Here is a 17,338-nt window from a genome sequence, read left to right as displayed (position 1 = left end):
TCGGATAAACGACTTGCGGGAAATTAAACGCTTCGACTAATATTTAAACCCTGTAGATAAATTCATCGGGTGTTAATTTTTTACGCGTCTCGGGAAATTAAAGTACTCGGCTAGTAATTAAACCCATTAGATAAGTAAACGGATACCCCATTTCTTAACACCTCTCGGAGAAATTCAACGCTGTACCATTAAATTAAACGATAGTACTAATTAAACGATTTTTGTAATTTTCAAGCGTTATTATCAATTATCAAACGATGTTTTGAAATTAAACTGTATGCATCGTTATTCGCGCTAAAACAACCATATTAAACGATACCAATCTTAAAGTGTAAAGGCATGGGTGTTTTGTTAAAACAACTAAGCGTTTGCGCATGCGTACAGGTGTCAAATTCAATCGTCTCATCGAATGTATTCCGCTATGTTCCAGCAAAGAAATAAGCGTTGTTTTCCGACTGCGATAAAGACATATTCCTTTCAGGGGCATGATTACTTTTTTAAAGCGACCAAGGGACATAACTCGTATTGTCACTAAGAGTTAACTGACTTGATAATGGAAGCCGGGAAGATTTTGAGGCATTTATAAAAAATTTCCAAATGGTTATATCCTCAATAATCAGATGTGGTCAGACGTCCATTGCTGATGAATGAAGTTTTTATGGCAAGTCTTATCATATGTTAAAATAATCCCGAAATAGTCTCTGTCTGTTGTAAAAACTTTTGAGCATGAACCACTCTATTACATGTAGAGTGTCCACAAATAATTGTGAATGGAGACATGAATATATGCCACATGGAAAGACAGGGGCTACTGCGTAATTATGTCCACATAAAAATCTGGGCGTATGAAATTTGTGACATCTAGAAGGTCAACAAGCTAAAAACACAATTATAATACAATCAGGGGTGATAATCCAGGAAGTTACTGCTTGAAATGTAAAAAAAATCAAACTCATCAGAGATATTTGGGATATAAACATGTATTTTAAGTTTCATCAAAATCAGATAAAACTTGTAGAGTACCCATACAGGGGCGACATCATCATACATCCACATAGGGGTATAAAATTATATATATTTTGTGAAATAACAGGACTTTTTCATGATCATTGGCATTTTTTACAATTCAATTTATCAGCAAAGGTGTAAACTATTAACTGTTGGGCTCTATTGTATTTAGGCATAGAATTTGAGCCTAAAACATACATACCTTCCATTGGATCTGCACTTGATCGAGCATCTGTAAATCTTTGTTGGAGCTTTGTCATTGTAGGCATATGATTATGTAAGTTAATTGCATTCTTTCGTGCTTTGACAACAACTGGGAACATAACTGTTCTAAGCATAACAGTAACTAAAATAAAAAAAACAAAAGCCCAAAAGGGTTTATTAGTCTATCAATATCTTCTGTAGTTAAAATTTTCAAGCAATTAAAAGAGGTTGTCTCTACTTGTATTTGAATTAAGATTTTAATGTCATACTGATCTGGTTTTGACCCATGACCATCTGAACAATCTCATAAGTTACAAAGCAACAAAGCATACAGCCAACAGTAGATACAAACAAATTATTTAATTATGGTTACCAGTATTACAAATTTAAAGTAATGATTCGTCATTTGCATTTTACACTAAAACATTAAATTCCTAACAGCTTAATCCACGCTAATATGTACTCAGATTGATTATTTAACATTTAAGAAAACAAAGTACAAATGCTAGATAACCTTGCGGCCTGGATTCAATTGGATTTAAGAAACTTTTGGAAAGGCCGATCATTTTCTTTCACCACAATAAAATGGCGGTAAACTTATAACATAGCGAACAGCATAGATCCATGAAATTTCAATTCAACATAACTATGTAAATACTGAACGGAATTGAACAATATTTGGACCGATATTCCTATTTGAGATTTTTTTTGTTTTACATTATTGTAGTTTGCAAATTTTGCACAAGGGAGACATTCCTCACAACACCGGCCATGGTCAATTGACAAAATCTCACGTTGATAAAAGAGATGAAGGTTTATTTTTAGCAACACTGACATGCACCGCGCTAGGGTTAGGGTTGGGTTTCGTCCAGAAATTCTGACGTCATGTGCAATTCAAAGTGATTGACGCTGTGATGAATGTATCCCCGGCATTCAACTTGTAGTTTGCAAGGAATTCCAAATGCTTACAAGCTGCTGCCATGCAAGATACGCCAACATTGTGACCTCTATAGGTTCCACAACCTTGATATACCATATTTTTACGTTATTTGAGAACAAGGGGCGACGATTTTGTCTGTTTTGGGCCAATTTTCACGAAATTCGAACTCAGCCGTCCTTAGGGTGTAACGGTGATATAATAATACGTTTTTTTAAATCAGATAAACATTATGACCTCTATAGGGTCCACAAGCTAAAAACACGATTTTCCGTACAATCAGGGGCCATAATTCAGGAAGTTACGGTCCAATATGCGCGAATATCGAAAGGAACCGAGATCTTTGGGATATAAACTTACATTTCAAGTTTCAACAAAATCGGATAAAAATTGTGGCCTCTATAGTGTCCACAACCTTGATATACCATATTTTTACGCTATTTGAGTACGAGGGGCAGCAATTTTGTCTGTCAGTTTTGGGCTGATTTTCACGAAATTCGAACTCAGTCATCCTTAGGGTGTAATGGTGATATAATAATACGTTTTTTTAAATCGGATAAAAATTATGACCTCTATAGGGTTCACAAGCTAAAAATGCGATTTTTTTCGTACAATCAGGGGCCATAATTCAGGAAGTTACGTTTTGATATGCGCGAATATCAAAAGGAGCCGAGATCTTTGGGTTATAAACTTACATTTCAAGTTTTATCAAAATGGGATTAAAATTGTGACCTCTATAGGGTCCACAATCTTGATATACACTATTTTTACGCTATTTGAGAACGAAGGGCGGCCATTTTGTCTGTCAGTTTTGGGCCGATTTTTACAAAATTCGAACTTAGCCGTCCTTAGGGTGTAATGGTGATATAATAATACGTTTTATTAAATCGGATAAAAATTATAACCACTATAGGGTCCACAAGCTAAAAACGTGATTTTTCGTACAATCAGGGGCCATAATTCAGAAAGTTACGATCCGATATGCGCGAATATCAAAAGGAACCAAGATCTTTGGGTTATAAACTTACATTTCAAGTTTCAACAAAATCGGATAAAAATTGTGACCTCTATAGGGTCCACAAGCTAAGCTAAAAACGTGATTTTTCGTACAAACAGGGTCCAGTTTAATATTTTCACGCTCGTTCATCTAATAATTTCTTTGCTATGGAAAGTGATCCCGATTCAGAATTTGAAGGAATTTTATCAAAGGATATTTATTTACATGAGAATATTAATCTCAGTAATGACAAATGTTCCGGGGAAAGTGATTTTTCCGAGAAATGAAACAGAGAAGAAGATATACGTGATATACGGCGTACCAAAAATGGCAGCCACTCTTTGTCGAATTGTAATATCCCAGCGCTCACTCTTTTAATAATTTCTTCGCTATGTGAATATTAATCTCAATAGTGTTCGGGAAATTGTTTTTTTCCGGGATTATAAACAGAGAAGAAGATGACCCAGATACGACTTACTACGAAAAAAAAATCAAAATGTCGGTACGTGGTCAGCGAATACAATGCCGACTTTGTTCAGCAAACTAAGTTAAATTCAGTGATTTTTTCAACATTTTTAGGACATTTAAATGAGGATAAAAATAGTTTGATTTTTGAATTTGCTCATTGTAGTAAATCTTGCACATATTGATCGTCAATTAGACGAATGCCTACGGAAGCATGCTATGGCCTGTTGTACAATGTGCGTGTGCTAAACATTGTTGAATTTAAATAAAAAATAACTTTGTTGTTACTTTGTATTAGTGCTTAAAAGTTAGACCATTTTGATGCCCAATTATATATCTTCATTTGAATATATGAACATTTTTTGACTGGAATAATAGTTTGTGTGTTATTTTGTGTTCTTTGCAATATATTGGATTACGGGATAATCCTTTAATTAGCTCCAGGGAGATAAGCTATTTGTCTAATTAATTGGCTTAGGGAGAGACAATAGTAGATAATGAATTAAGTCTAGGGGTCAATGAGTTAATAGTTATATTAATTGCCTAACAGAACCAGCGGCTGCCAGGCAGGATACGCCCACATTTTGGAGAGATGGATAGAAAACAAGCTAAAACGAAAGTGATTTTTCCTACAATCAAGGGCCATAATTCAGGAAATTACAATTCGATATGCGCAAATATCGAAAGTAACCGAGATCTTTGGGTTATAAACTTACATTTCAAGTTTCATCAAAATAGGATTAAAATTGTGACCTCTATAGGGTCCACAACCTTGATATATCATATTTTTACGCTATTTGAGAACGAAGGGCAGCCATTTTATGTCAATTTTCGGCCGATTTTCACAAAATTCGAACTCAGCCATTCTTAGGATGTAACAGTGATATAATAACACGATCTTTTAAATCGGATAAAAATTAGGACCTCTATAGGGTCCACAAGCTAAAAACGCAATTCTTCGTACAATCAGGGGCCATAATTCAGGAAGTTACGTTCCGATATGCGCGAATATCGAAAGGAACCGAGATCTTTGGGTTATAAACTTACATTTCAAGTTTCATCAAAATAGGATTAAAATTGTGACCTCTATAGGGTCCACAACCTTGATATACCATATTTTTACGCTATTTGAGAACGAAAGGCGGCCATTTTATCTGTCAGTTTTGGGCTGATTTTCACGAAATTCGAACTCAGTCGTCCTTAGGGTGTACTGGTGATATAATAGGGTGTAATGGTGATATAATACGTTTTTTAAATTGGATAAAAATTATGACCTCTATAGGGTCCACAAGCTAAAAACGCGATTTTTCATACAATCAGGGGCCATAATTCATGAAGTTACGGTCTGATATGCGCGAATATCGAAAGGAACCGAGATCTTTAGGTTATAAACTTACATTTCAAGTTTCAATAAAATCTAATAAAAATTGTGACCTCTATAGGGTCCACAACCTTAATATACCATATTTTTACGCTATTTGAGAACGAACGGCGGCCATTTTGTGTGTCAGTTTTGGGTCGATTTTCACGAAATTAGAACTCGGACATCCTTAGGGTGTAATGGTGATATAATACGTTTTTTTAAATCGGATAAAAATTATGACCTCTATAGGGTCCACAAGCTAAAAACGCGATTTTTCGTACAATCAGGGGCCATAATTCAGGAAGTAACGGTCCGATATGCTCGGGGAGCCACGGTGGCTAGGTGGTTACGACGCAGGCTCGCTAGCCTGGAGGTCGGGTGTTCGATCCCTGCATTGGCCGAGAAAGTTCATCTGGATTTTCCGACGTGGTTTCCCCTTGTCAGTGGTACAGAACAGAGGACCTGACAAGGACAGCTGTCTAGTCATTCGGATGAGACGAAAAACCGAGGTCCCGGGTATACATTGGAATGCACGTAAAAGATCCCTTGGCAGTTAGAATTCGATATAAGAGTAGGTGATAGTGCCGCTGCCCGGGCAAAATTTCCCTCATAGCACACTGTATGGCGTATGCCCGTCTTCATTAGCCCAGTATAGGAGCAGAACAATAGGACGTTAAACCCCATTTCATTTCATTTCATTTCATTTCATTTCCGATATGCGAATATCGAAAGGAACCAAGATCTTTGGGTTATAAACTTACATTTCAAGTTTCAACAAAATCGGATAAAAATTGTGACCTCTATAGGGTCCACAACCTTGATATACCATATTTTTAAGCTATTTGAGAACGAACGGTGGCCATTTTGTCTGTCAGTTTTGGGCCGATTTTCACGAAATTTGAACTCAGTCGTCCTTAGAGTGTAACGGTGATATAATAATACGTTTTTTTAAATCAGATAAAAATTATGACCTCTATAGGGTCCACAAGCTAAAAACGTGATTTTTCGTACAATCAGGGGCCATAATTCAGGAAGTTACGTTCCAATATGCACGAATACCGAAAGGAACCGAGATCTTTGGGTTATAAGCATACATTTCAAGCTTAATCCAAATCGGATAAAAATTGTGACCCCTACAGTGTTCACAAGCTAAAAACCTGATTTTTCGTACAATCAGGGGCCATAATCCATGAAGTTATGGTCCGATAAATGCCAATATCAAGAGGAACCAAGATCTTAGGGTGATAAACCTATATTTCAAGTTTCATTGAAATCGGATTAAAATTGTGACCTGTAGATTGTTCACAAACAATTGTGGATGGACGGACAGACAGGGGCGACGACAATATACGTCCACATGAAAATGTGGGCGTATAAAAATCATGCTTTATAAGTTGTTAAAGGGGTGTGGGGCTATTTAATGAATGACGTTTGTGCACAATACAAAGAAATACAAAGAATATTTTTGACAGAATTTGTCAACTGCAAATATGACTAAACATCAGTTTGTTCAGAAGATGCTCTGCATGCGCGAACTTTCAAGTCTCTACCAATTTAAAAAGATAGGTTGCCAGGCAACGAAACATACGCCCACAACAGCTAAATCGTCCGGGCAGTCAACAAGAGTTGTTGCATATTTTTGCTTTTTTCGGTAATGAAACATTTATAATACGCTAAAATCTGATTAAGAGCAACAACTCATGAAGTAATTATCAGAAAACCATTAGAATTTGTTTGTTTTTATAAAGTTCTGCCCCATGCTAACGTTTTGTATACAAAACTGTTAATATCATGGATTTAGCTGTTCAAGACATAAAAATTCAATATACTTGTTTGTCTCAAGATCTTAAACTCTGTGTATCAATCTGAAGTCAATCGGATGATAACTTTAGCCTTTAGAGCGTCACAAAGTGATCAAGGGCCATAACTTTGGCAGTAATTATCGGAAATCATTGAAAATCAATAGGATTCTTTGACCTTAAACACTGTGTATAAATTTAAAGTCAATCGGATATTAACTTTGAACTGTAGAGCGTCCACAAGATTTTTTTAAGTGATCAAGGGCCATAACTCTGGCAGTAATTATCCGAAATCGCTGAAAATCAATAGGCTTCTTCGTTTCATGGCCTTAAACACTGTATATAAATTTGAAGTCAATCCGATATTAACTTTAGCCTCTAGAGCGACCACAAGCAATTGTGGACGCCGGAACACCGGACGGACGGGGGCGACGACAATATACGACCACATTTCAATGTGGGCGTATAAAAATTAAACAATCCCACATTCCTAAAAACAGGAGTTTTACCATAACAAAGTAATCACAATTACTCGTTACAAATTGGTATTACATGTAACGGGTGGAGTGGGGGTCCGGCCAAATCGTGACGAATAACTTCTTAGTTAGTCATATTGTAAGTGTAACTGTATTTTCTTTATTTTTACATTCTGCTATTTGAGAAACCATTTGAGTAATAAATACAGGAACTCAACATCTCTTTTCAAAATTTGTAATTATTACTACTGACAATTAACAATAAAAGTCATATTGTTGTTAAAGGGGCGTCGTCAATCGGTTTCTTTTGATGTTATGTGTCAATTCTCATTATGGAACTTTGATTGACAGTATGCATCAACCAGACTCTTTGGTGCCGAAATGAAAAAGTCAGCAAGGTATTATCGGACTAATACGTGTCCATGGTATTCAGCAATCGTTCAAGCAAAAATGAACCAAGAATGTTTTACAATCAACAATGCAGATTGTTAGCCATTTTCTAACATTTCTTCCAAGTTGAAACTGTATGCTTCACGATTTTTGCACGAAGCTTAAATTATTGTCACAGGTAAATGCCAAAATTTCTAACGAAGACATTAATTCCAAAGAGCTATTTCTGCCTAGAAAGTATGGCAGCACGAACTCAGTAAAATTTTATGATTGGCGTCGCAACCCCTAATCTAAAATGTTCTTTCGATCTCATCTAATATCGAATTAACTTATTTATGATATCCCCATTCTTTATAAAAAATTAAACTTATATATATGATACAATTCCTTTTTAAATTGGCTTTCTCTGAAATAAAGTTTGGCACAGTTATGCGTTACATATAAGCATGGAATGTATTTAGTAGGTTTTATTTGATCTTCAGCAAAAAAGGGTCGTTGTTTTATAATAATAAAAAAGAAATAAAGAGTTTGAATTAGTAGTTTATTTTCACGTTTTGTCTTACACAATAGACATATTGTTAGCTTCTGACACATGTGTATTAATTCTACAAGCCTTCTGTGTTTATTGCCACAGATAATCGCACTACCCTTCAATCCAAAATGCTTTCTATAGATCCCATATTATGTAATATATGATTGGTGCAATACCCATGCTGTTAGTCTTAATTGCGAAGACATTTTAACAAAAGGATTTAATCAGGGTAGGGAGTCGACGTGTACACACGTACAATGTAAATTAGATGCGTGAGATTTATCATTCGTGGATGTGTTGTCAGTGTGGGAAATACTGTTTTAAATGGATATATAAATACACATTTTATGATTGTGGACGAAACGGTAAGCTTTGCTTCGGAACCGTCCCGTCGCCATTAAAAATCCAACAGCTGTTTCACCGTAGTGATCTTGAAAAATAATCCCCGGATAATGACAGGCATTACAGATACCTGCCATTGTATGAATCCTGATAAATAATATACTAAAACTAACACTTATTACAGTATTTCAACATTGTGCGGCAAAATAGACATTTGGTGGCAAAACTGAACGATGACTAACAACTAAACAAATCGTAATATCTGAACATCGCACGTGAAATTAGATGTTTGACGACAAAATTGAACACCTTGCGTAATTGGACACATTGACTGATTTTAATCACGTCTTTCGAAATTGAACGGTCCAACTAATTATTGAACAGTCGTGCTAATTAGACACAACGCTTATAATTCAATACAGGTCGAGAAACTAAACACTAGTTAATTAGGCGCTTAGTAATCAAAATTAAACAGTGAGATTGAAATTCGATAGAAGTACAAATTTAGCACTATTCGCCGGAATTCAACAATATTTATGAATAATTGGACACAGAGTAGAAATTAACGCTATTTACGCCAGATTAAACAGTACCAATGTTACAGTGTTTGTTCCTCTTCATCATGTTAATGAAGCTGCGATGGTGGAGTGAAGCATGTCTCCGTGTGAACATGGTGAAATCTATGTCCGTCAAATTTGCTTCTCCTGTCAAATTGGTGAGTTGGCAATGTCTCATTTTGTGTCTCAATTCTTCATCCTGAACATCATGATGTACTCCTCCAGGGAGAAAGTCAGCTAGCTGACGGTCAGCAACTCTGACAAAACCTGCAAATAGTTTCTCAAGGGTTTCCTTGACCAACTGCTTGCCTAGTTGTTTTTCATGTAGACTTCTCATCTGGTCACACTCACCCATGGAAAAACCTGGAATTATCGACTGCACAGTTTCATTACCTACCAGAGGTGACACATCTTTTGAATACTTTACAAACTTTTCACGCATGGGGACAAAGTATTTGTGGAGGTCCAGATATTCAACACTGCTTGTGATCAATTCCCAGTAGGGTCCGGTCACATCATAGTGCAGTATTCCAACAGCAGTGAGTAGGCAATCGGGTGTGTCACAATTACAGTCAGCAAGAACACTTCGCAATTTGAGATTTGAGTTCTCACGGTAATTTGTAAAAAAATCTGCAATACTGTCTGTGATGGTTAAGCGCACTTGCACCTTCAAAGAAATTGTTGAACCTATTGTTTTGATGGCTACCAATCGTAGAGTCAATCTCTTAATTGATACCACAATATGCCTCCCATGCATCCCGACAGTCATTCTTTGCATCCCCTCTTGGAACCAGTACATTACAACCAGTCCGTATTAAATGAGAAACAGCCGTCTCTCCAGCGCTGGCAAACGACTTGAATGCAGCTTCCTTATCACAACCCAATTTACTACTAAGATATTTCACCTGCTCCTTCAGTGTTTTCTGTTTCGGAGCTGAGGCCCAACAGAAAGTGTGCACTGCAGTAGATAAACTGTAGTTTGGGTGAATCATCCCCAAGTACTTCAATACACTTTGCATCAAAGGCTTTATTGTAACTTTTCATCACTCTTGCACGATCCGACATGAGAGCAACAAGCTTCTTCAGGATATCTCTAAACACAACATCTTTTCCCATGGCAGAATTCGACTCTGAGTAAATATCAGCAAGCTCCTATAAAATGTTAGTTGCAATATCTACCAAAGTATCTGTGTTCTCTGTTGCGACCATGTTATATCCAAAACTCATGACCTTTCCTGTTGATAGGGTTGCCTGATTGCCAAGGTAGCTGCGATGGTCTCTAGTAGTGCCGTCCGAGTGGAAGTCAAAACCATCCGACTCAAGTATAGAGTTTGCCAAGTGCAGGTTACAAACAACATTCCCCTGGTCTGCATATCAGAGGTTTGATCTTGTGCTTGGTAACTGCTTATCTGTCAACTTGACTCCAAATAAACTTTCTGAGACACACTTAATGGTTTCAGAACACCTATTGGCTGGCACTCCCACTTCTCCAATCAAACATATTACACATTTCACCATGTCATCAGTATATTGTGAGGATCGTTTCTGTTTGGTTTTCAACTGGACACCTTTCCTCAAATCTTTAACTTCAATAGAAAATTGATCGCATTCATGTCTTAAATTTAAAATAGTCTGATTGAGTTTCCGCCGTTTTTGCCTCCAGTCAACTTTGTCCTTCCTGTGATTTGATATGCGAGTTTGTAAATTTTTAACAGTTCTTTTTAGCGCTTCAATTTCCCAAGAAATCTTATCATAATTGTTTCTTTGATAGAAGGCTTCATACTTGAGGAATTTGGCTTCCTTCCTTTTAAGTCGCTTGTACAAAGGAGCTGTTTTGGAGTTTGTCAATTGTATTTGACAAGTTATTAATCTGTTTTTGGTTGTCAAAAGTTCTGATCTAAAGGTATCTGATTCAGCCTCATACTTTTCTAGCCTTTGCTCAACGTCTTTTTTTTTTCATCATTTCTTCCCTCAACACATGCAGTCTGAATTGAAGTCCATCAGTTTCCTTCTGCTTTTCCTCCAACTGTCCTCTGGCTTTCCTTAGTGCTGACCCCAGTGATGTCTTCGGACTTGTCATCCCACTCCCTGCTTCACATAGTTCATCTAACATCACTAAAATCCTCCAGATTAGGATCCAGTCTGATTTCTCGAACACATCTTTCAAAGATATTACGGAATTTAACGGAATCAAAGCCAATCAATGGGAATATACGCTCTAAAAGGTCTTCCAAGAAGTGCCAATGTTTTTGATACATAATTTTAATAGTCAAGATATTGACTTAATAAAACTATACATCAAGTTTCGTCACTCTCACTTAATTAGAACTTCTGCCCCATGCTAATGTTTAGTATACAAAACTTTTAATATCATGGATTTAGCTGTTCAAGTCATAAAAATTAATTAAAAATCAATATACATGTACTTGTTCTTCACAAGATCTTAAAGATCGGCTATGTTACTGATGAATTTATGTCCCCAGTTCCCCAAATCAATAGTATCATACGAAAAATGCATCATCAAATGAGAGCTATTTCGAGAATACGCTCTAATCTGAATACTGATGCGTGCCAGAGTGTTGTTAGAGCATTAGTAACATCGCACATGGATTATGCAAATTCTCTTCTATTAGGAGCACCAGAAACAGCTTTAAACAGACTACAAATAGCGCAAAACAATGCTGCACGTCTTATAACTAAAACACGAAAATTTGATCATATATCAGCTAAGTTACAGAAACTCCATTGGCTTCCAGTTCGAGCGAGGGTTCAATTTAAAGCTCTTGTGAATGTGTTTAAATCAATTTATTCTGACACCGCACCCAGTTATTTAAAAGAACTCTTTGATTTCTATACTCCCCAGCGATCCAACCTTCGTTCTTCAAGTGATCGTAGCATATTGAGGATCCCCAAATATAATAAGCGTTCTGGTGAATATGCTTTCTCCGTCAAAGCAGCAAAAATGTGGAATGATCTTCCAAAAACTCTTAGAGAGTCCTCTTCCATCCAAAGCTTTAAGACTAACTTAAAAACCTACTTATTTCAAAAATGTTTTTGAACTGTTTTGTTGTGAATGCGCTTAGAAACACTCATGTGTAATGAAGCGCTATATAAATCGAACAATAATAATAATAATAATAATAATTATTATTACATCTGAAATTCCCCCATAAATTGTTCCTGAAAGTTTTAACGAAATCCAATAACTCAATCTCACGATATAGACGGAAAACTAAAATTCTCATCTGAAGCAATAGGCTGAGTGGAACCTCTCGTGACTTTTAACCGGTTGACGTCACAAGTGTGCAATTTACAGACGTAAAAAAGGGAATCCCGAAGACAATGGCAGACGCTTTTGACAGGACCAATATTAATGACGCCAAAAGATCGGACAAGAGGTGTATTGCTTATGGCTGTGATAATACAAACCCAATAACGTTTCATTCCATTAATTTCCGTTTGAAAATAACAGTTATTTTAAAACGATAGGCTAGTTTTGTGGTGACAAATCGAGACAAATGGTCAGGATCTCCAAATCATGAAATGTGTTACAGACGAGTACTACCCTTTCAACCATATAATTTTAGAAGCAACAGGACAAACGCCAGTCACATGTGTCTTATCACTAAGTTATCAGATGCTGTTCCTACTGGGGATTTATTTGTGATTCGGTCGTAGAAATCCCAGCAAACCGCACAAGATGGGATAGGCCTACGTAGACAGAGTTCAAAAGTACTGAAGAAAGTAGAGACTCGCAGACGTCAAAGAGAAAATAAGAGGGTGAGTCAAATTCTGTTTATATTGATATCTCTCATATTTCTTTTGTAGAAAAGATATTCATGTATAAAATATATTATGCTCTTGGTTTAGTTTGGTATCCTGCCCCAGGATTACAGGTTCAAGCAGTAATAATTGAAGAGACTTGTATTGTAAAAAATGTTAAGTTAAAGAAAAATTCTTTTCTTTTGCAGACCATTTTTTAACATGCCGGTGAAGAAAAATAAAACTCAAGTCCCAGCCCCACAAGTCTCCATCACCAGAGACTATTGAAGACAATGTTATGACAGTGCCGATGAACATTTAGATATTTCAGTATTCGAGGCCATCATACAGATTCAGAAAGTAGGCCTATCCATAGTCAAGGTAGATACAGTACATAATTAAAACCAGGATTTTCCTTTTTGGTTTCTACATGTGTGACGAAGGGCCTGGCAAGATACAATGTCTAGGTACTGTATACAAATTGGTGTGCACGTTAAAGATCCCTTGACAGTTTAAGTTAAATTTAAGAATACATGTAGGTCATAGCACCGCTATCTGGGCAAAAGTTTCCTCGTAGCTCTTTGCATGACATTTTGCTGTCTTCATTAGCTTGGATGGAGCAGGAAAGTAGGACGTTAAACCCCATTTGATTTCATAATTTTACGTGTACTTCGATTTTCATTATCAGTCATATATTTATTTCATTCCTGGTGAAGGTCATAATCTATATTGTGGATTTTTGTGAGTCATGACTTAGACTAGACACAGAATAATGTGTTCACCTTTAATGATGAAATCTACCATCAAATCTCCAGCGCGGCTATGGGCTCCCCCGTAGCTTGTTCATTTGCCATAATTTTTCTAGGAGAATTAGAAGAAATATTACTCAAACAAACGAGTGATAGACCGACTTATATGTGAGATACATCGACGACATTTTTATGATCTGGCTTCACGGCGAAGCTAGGCTAGAAAGATTCATAAAAGAAATGAATTCCTTGCACGAAACAATTAAGTTCACTGCAGAATACTCTAGAGAAAGAGTATCCTTTCTATACACATGGGTAAATTTCAACCAAATTTCTAAAAAGTTACATTTCAATTTGTACAACAAACCCACCGACTCACACTCCTATCTTCTATATACATCGTGCCACCCAACCCATATCAAGACGAAAGGACCATTCAGTCAGTTTTTACGTCTTAAACGTATCTGTAGCTTAGAAATAGACTATGAAAGACATAGCCAAAATCTTCTCAATTTTTATCTTAAAAGAGGCTACCCTCACAAAGTAGTGTCAGAAAATATGAACAGGGCAAAATCTCTAGCCAGAAAAGACCTGTTAAGCCCGACTATGGCTACCATTTTGAAAAGATAGGTTGCCAGGCACCAAAACATACGACCACATCAGATAAATCGTCCGAGCAGTCGACAAGGGTTGTCGCATATTTATTCTTTTGTAGGTAATTAGGGGAATTTAATATACAATTTCATACAGATGATATTATAATTTTCGTTCTTTGAGGGTTCACAAGGTTTTAAAAACTAAAACAAGGGGCATAACTCTGGAAGTAATATACAACAATTGTTGAAATTCAACAGGCTTTTTCGTTTTACTAATTCAAATAATGCATATAAATTTCATACAGATCAGATGATAACTTTTGTTGTTCGAACGTTCACAAGGTTCAACAAAGTAAAACAAGGACCAGAACTCTAGAAGTAATTGACGGAAATTGCTAACATTCAATAGGCTTCTTCATTTCACTAATTTCATACAGATTAGGAAATAACATTTGTCATTCAAGCGTTCACAAGATTCAACAAAGTTAAACAAGGGTCATAACTCTAGATGTAATTAACGGAAATTTGCTGAAACTCAATAGGCTTGTTCGTTTTACTAATTTAAATGATACATATAAATTTCATACAGATCGGATAATAACTTTTGTTGTCAGAGCATTCACAAGGTACAACAAAGTGAAACAAGGGCCATAACTCACGCCGTAATTAACGGAAATTGCTGAAATTCAATAGGCTTCTTCGTTTCACTAATTTAAATGATGCATATCAATTTCAAACAGATCGGATGATAACTGTTGTCATTAGAGCGTTCACAAGATTCAACAAAGTGAAACAAGGGCACTAACTCTAGATGTAATTTACGGAAATTGCTGAAATTCAATAGGCTTCTTTGTTTTACTAATTTAAATGATGCATATAAATTTCATACTGATCGGTTGATAACTTTTGTCGTTAGAGTGTTCACAATGTGCAACAAAGTGAAACAAGGGCCATAACTCCAGAAGAAATTAACGTAAATTGCTGAAATTCAATAGGCTTCTTCAACTCACTAATGCAAACAACATATATCAATTTCAAAACAATCATATGATAAATGTAGTCTGTAGAGTGTTCACAAGAAATTGTGGACGATGGACCGACGGACGGACCAACAGATGGACGGACGGGGGCGACAGCAATATACGACCACATTTCCATGTGGGCGTATAAAAACGAAAGTCGCTCTTTTTTATCACGGATTATAATCCAACTGCTGTTCAAGTTAGCATGCTCATAAAAGAGAAATGGCACTTATTAACCGGATCGGACTTCTGTCGTTCCATCTCAAACATTAGACCAATCACAGCATTTAGGAGGTATCGTAATTTGAAGGATACGCTTATGAAAGCAAGACTCATCTATCCACCATGTATCAAGAAGGATTGTGATATCTGCCACAAATTAGACCAAAATAACTACTTCATTAGTGGTAAAACTGGTAAGAAATATTCCTGCCGCACAGGCTATAATTGTTTAAGTAGAAATATAGTCTACCTATTAACATGCTCCCTCTGCAAAAAACAAAGCGTAGGAGAAAGCAAACATGCCTTTTCAAAATGAATCAAGAACACTATGCAGATATTAGACACAGCAGGTCAAAGCCGGTCGCATTACACTTCAACTTAGATAAACATACGATTAGGAATGTTATGAATAAAATAATAGAGCTTTTTAAGACTGACCCAGATAACGGCAAAAACGATGCCGTAAGGAAAGCCAATGAATTCAAATGGATTCACACTTTAAGAACATTCGCATCGGATGGCATTAACGATAAGATGTAGTCCCGAGGGGTCCCCCCCTTTATTGTTTACTCTTAGACTAGACAAGAATTCATATGTTCTCTTCTATAGATTAAACTTATATTATAATGCATAACTGTCAATTTCTTTTGCAGGAATAGTAGTGAAGAAAGAACATTTGCTGAGCCTCTATTCAAAGTGACATATTTGTGCCAGCCCATCAATGACAGATAAAAAAAAAAAACATTTAGCTTGATATGGTACAAAATAGTACACTTGCATGTGGTTGATTAATGTAATTATCAAATGGGAATCCTGCAGATAAATAATAAAAAATTGTCTGAATATAATATATTGTTTTTATTTCTACTTAAATCCTGCCTTTGCATTTTCTTATACAAAGGTCTGTCTGATAAATTTTTACATTTGGTACACCCATCAGCATTTTGTCTTCCCAACACCTCCTGACAAGCTGTCGTTAAGCCATGTTCGGTATTAATGTCTGCTGAAAATATAATTAATATACATATTGGTATATTATTTTCACTCATTATGTTTAATGTCCACTACACAAATTGGGTCATTTCAGGAATAACATACATCTATGGCATATGGTAGAATCTTATAGGCATTTTTAGCTGTGGGAGGACCCAGTGCAAACCCACAAGGTTAGACAGATAACCGTACGTAGTCACATTCAAGCGTGGGATCAAATGTGTATCTCCAAGATTTTCGTGGCTAATTTATTAGTTTGGAACAAGGTTGATAAGTGAGTAAGACACTGGCTTGCTATCCTGGACATAGCTAGTTTGATCCTGGTGTTTGCCGAAAAAGTTCATTGGTATTTTCCAGGGTGATGCAGGATGGGGCGAAAAACTGAGAGAGAGAAATGGGGTTTAACGTCCACTCGACACAAACTAGGTCATTTCGGGACTAACATATGGTTTAATTTTATTTACATAATTCGCTTGCGCGTAGGGGTCTTTAGCAGTGGGAGGAAACCGAAGGTCCCGGAGACAACCCACGAGGTTGGACAGGCGACCCTACTCCTTGCCACGTACAACCGGGGATTCGAAACCACGCCAGTCGACTCAATGACAGACTTAATGATACAGCGCACGCAAGCTAACCATTCAGCCATCCACCCCCCCCCGAAAAACTGAGATTCCACGTACACATTTGCATGCACATACTAGATCCTTTGACAGTTGGAAATCGATATATGAGTAGGCTGCAGCGCCGCTGTTCAGGTAAAATTTCCAAGACTCCCTACGCAAGTTTAAATAGGTTCAAACGCAAAATTGTCAACACATATCATTACAGTTTGTATTAAATTAAGTAATTCTATCACAAATAGTGATGAAGACTGGACCACTAAAATAGTTATCAAACAATTTTTCTTTGTGGTAATGCGTTCTA

At 36.5% G+C, this 17,338-nt stretch overlaps 1 protein-coding gene across 3 annotated transcripts in view; it reads right to left on the bottom strand.

Moving 5' to 3' along the window:
- LOC126816902 (mitochondrial inner membrane protein OXA1L) overlaps window positions 1–17,338 on the bottom strand; it is a 158,238-nt gene that overhangs the window by 96,167 nt on the left and 44,733 nt on the right. For all 3 annotated transcript variants that reach the window (XM_050543711.2, XM_050543712.2, XM_056099507.1), the window contains exon 4: window positions 1,211–1,354. In XM_050543711.2, coding sequence (XP_050399668.1) covers window positions 1,211–1,354 — 144 coding nt within the window. The remainder of the gene's footprint in view (window positions 1–1,210; window positions 1,355–17,338) is intronic.

The sequence above is a fragment of the Patella vulgata genome, chromosome 3 (assembly GCF_932274485.2).
Source record: "Patella vulgata chromosome 3, xgPatVulg1.2, whole genome shotgun sequence".
Lineage (NCBI taxonomy): Eukaryota > Metazoa > Mollusca > Gastropoda > Patellidae > Patella > Patella vulgata.
This window is presented reverse-complemented; position numbering and strand designations above follow the sequence as displayed.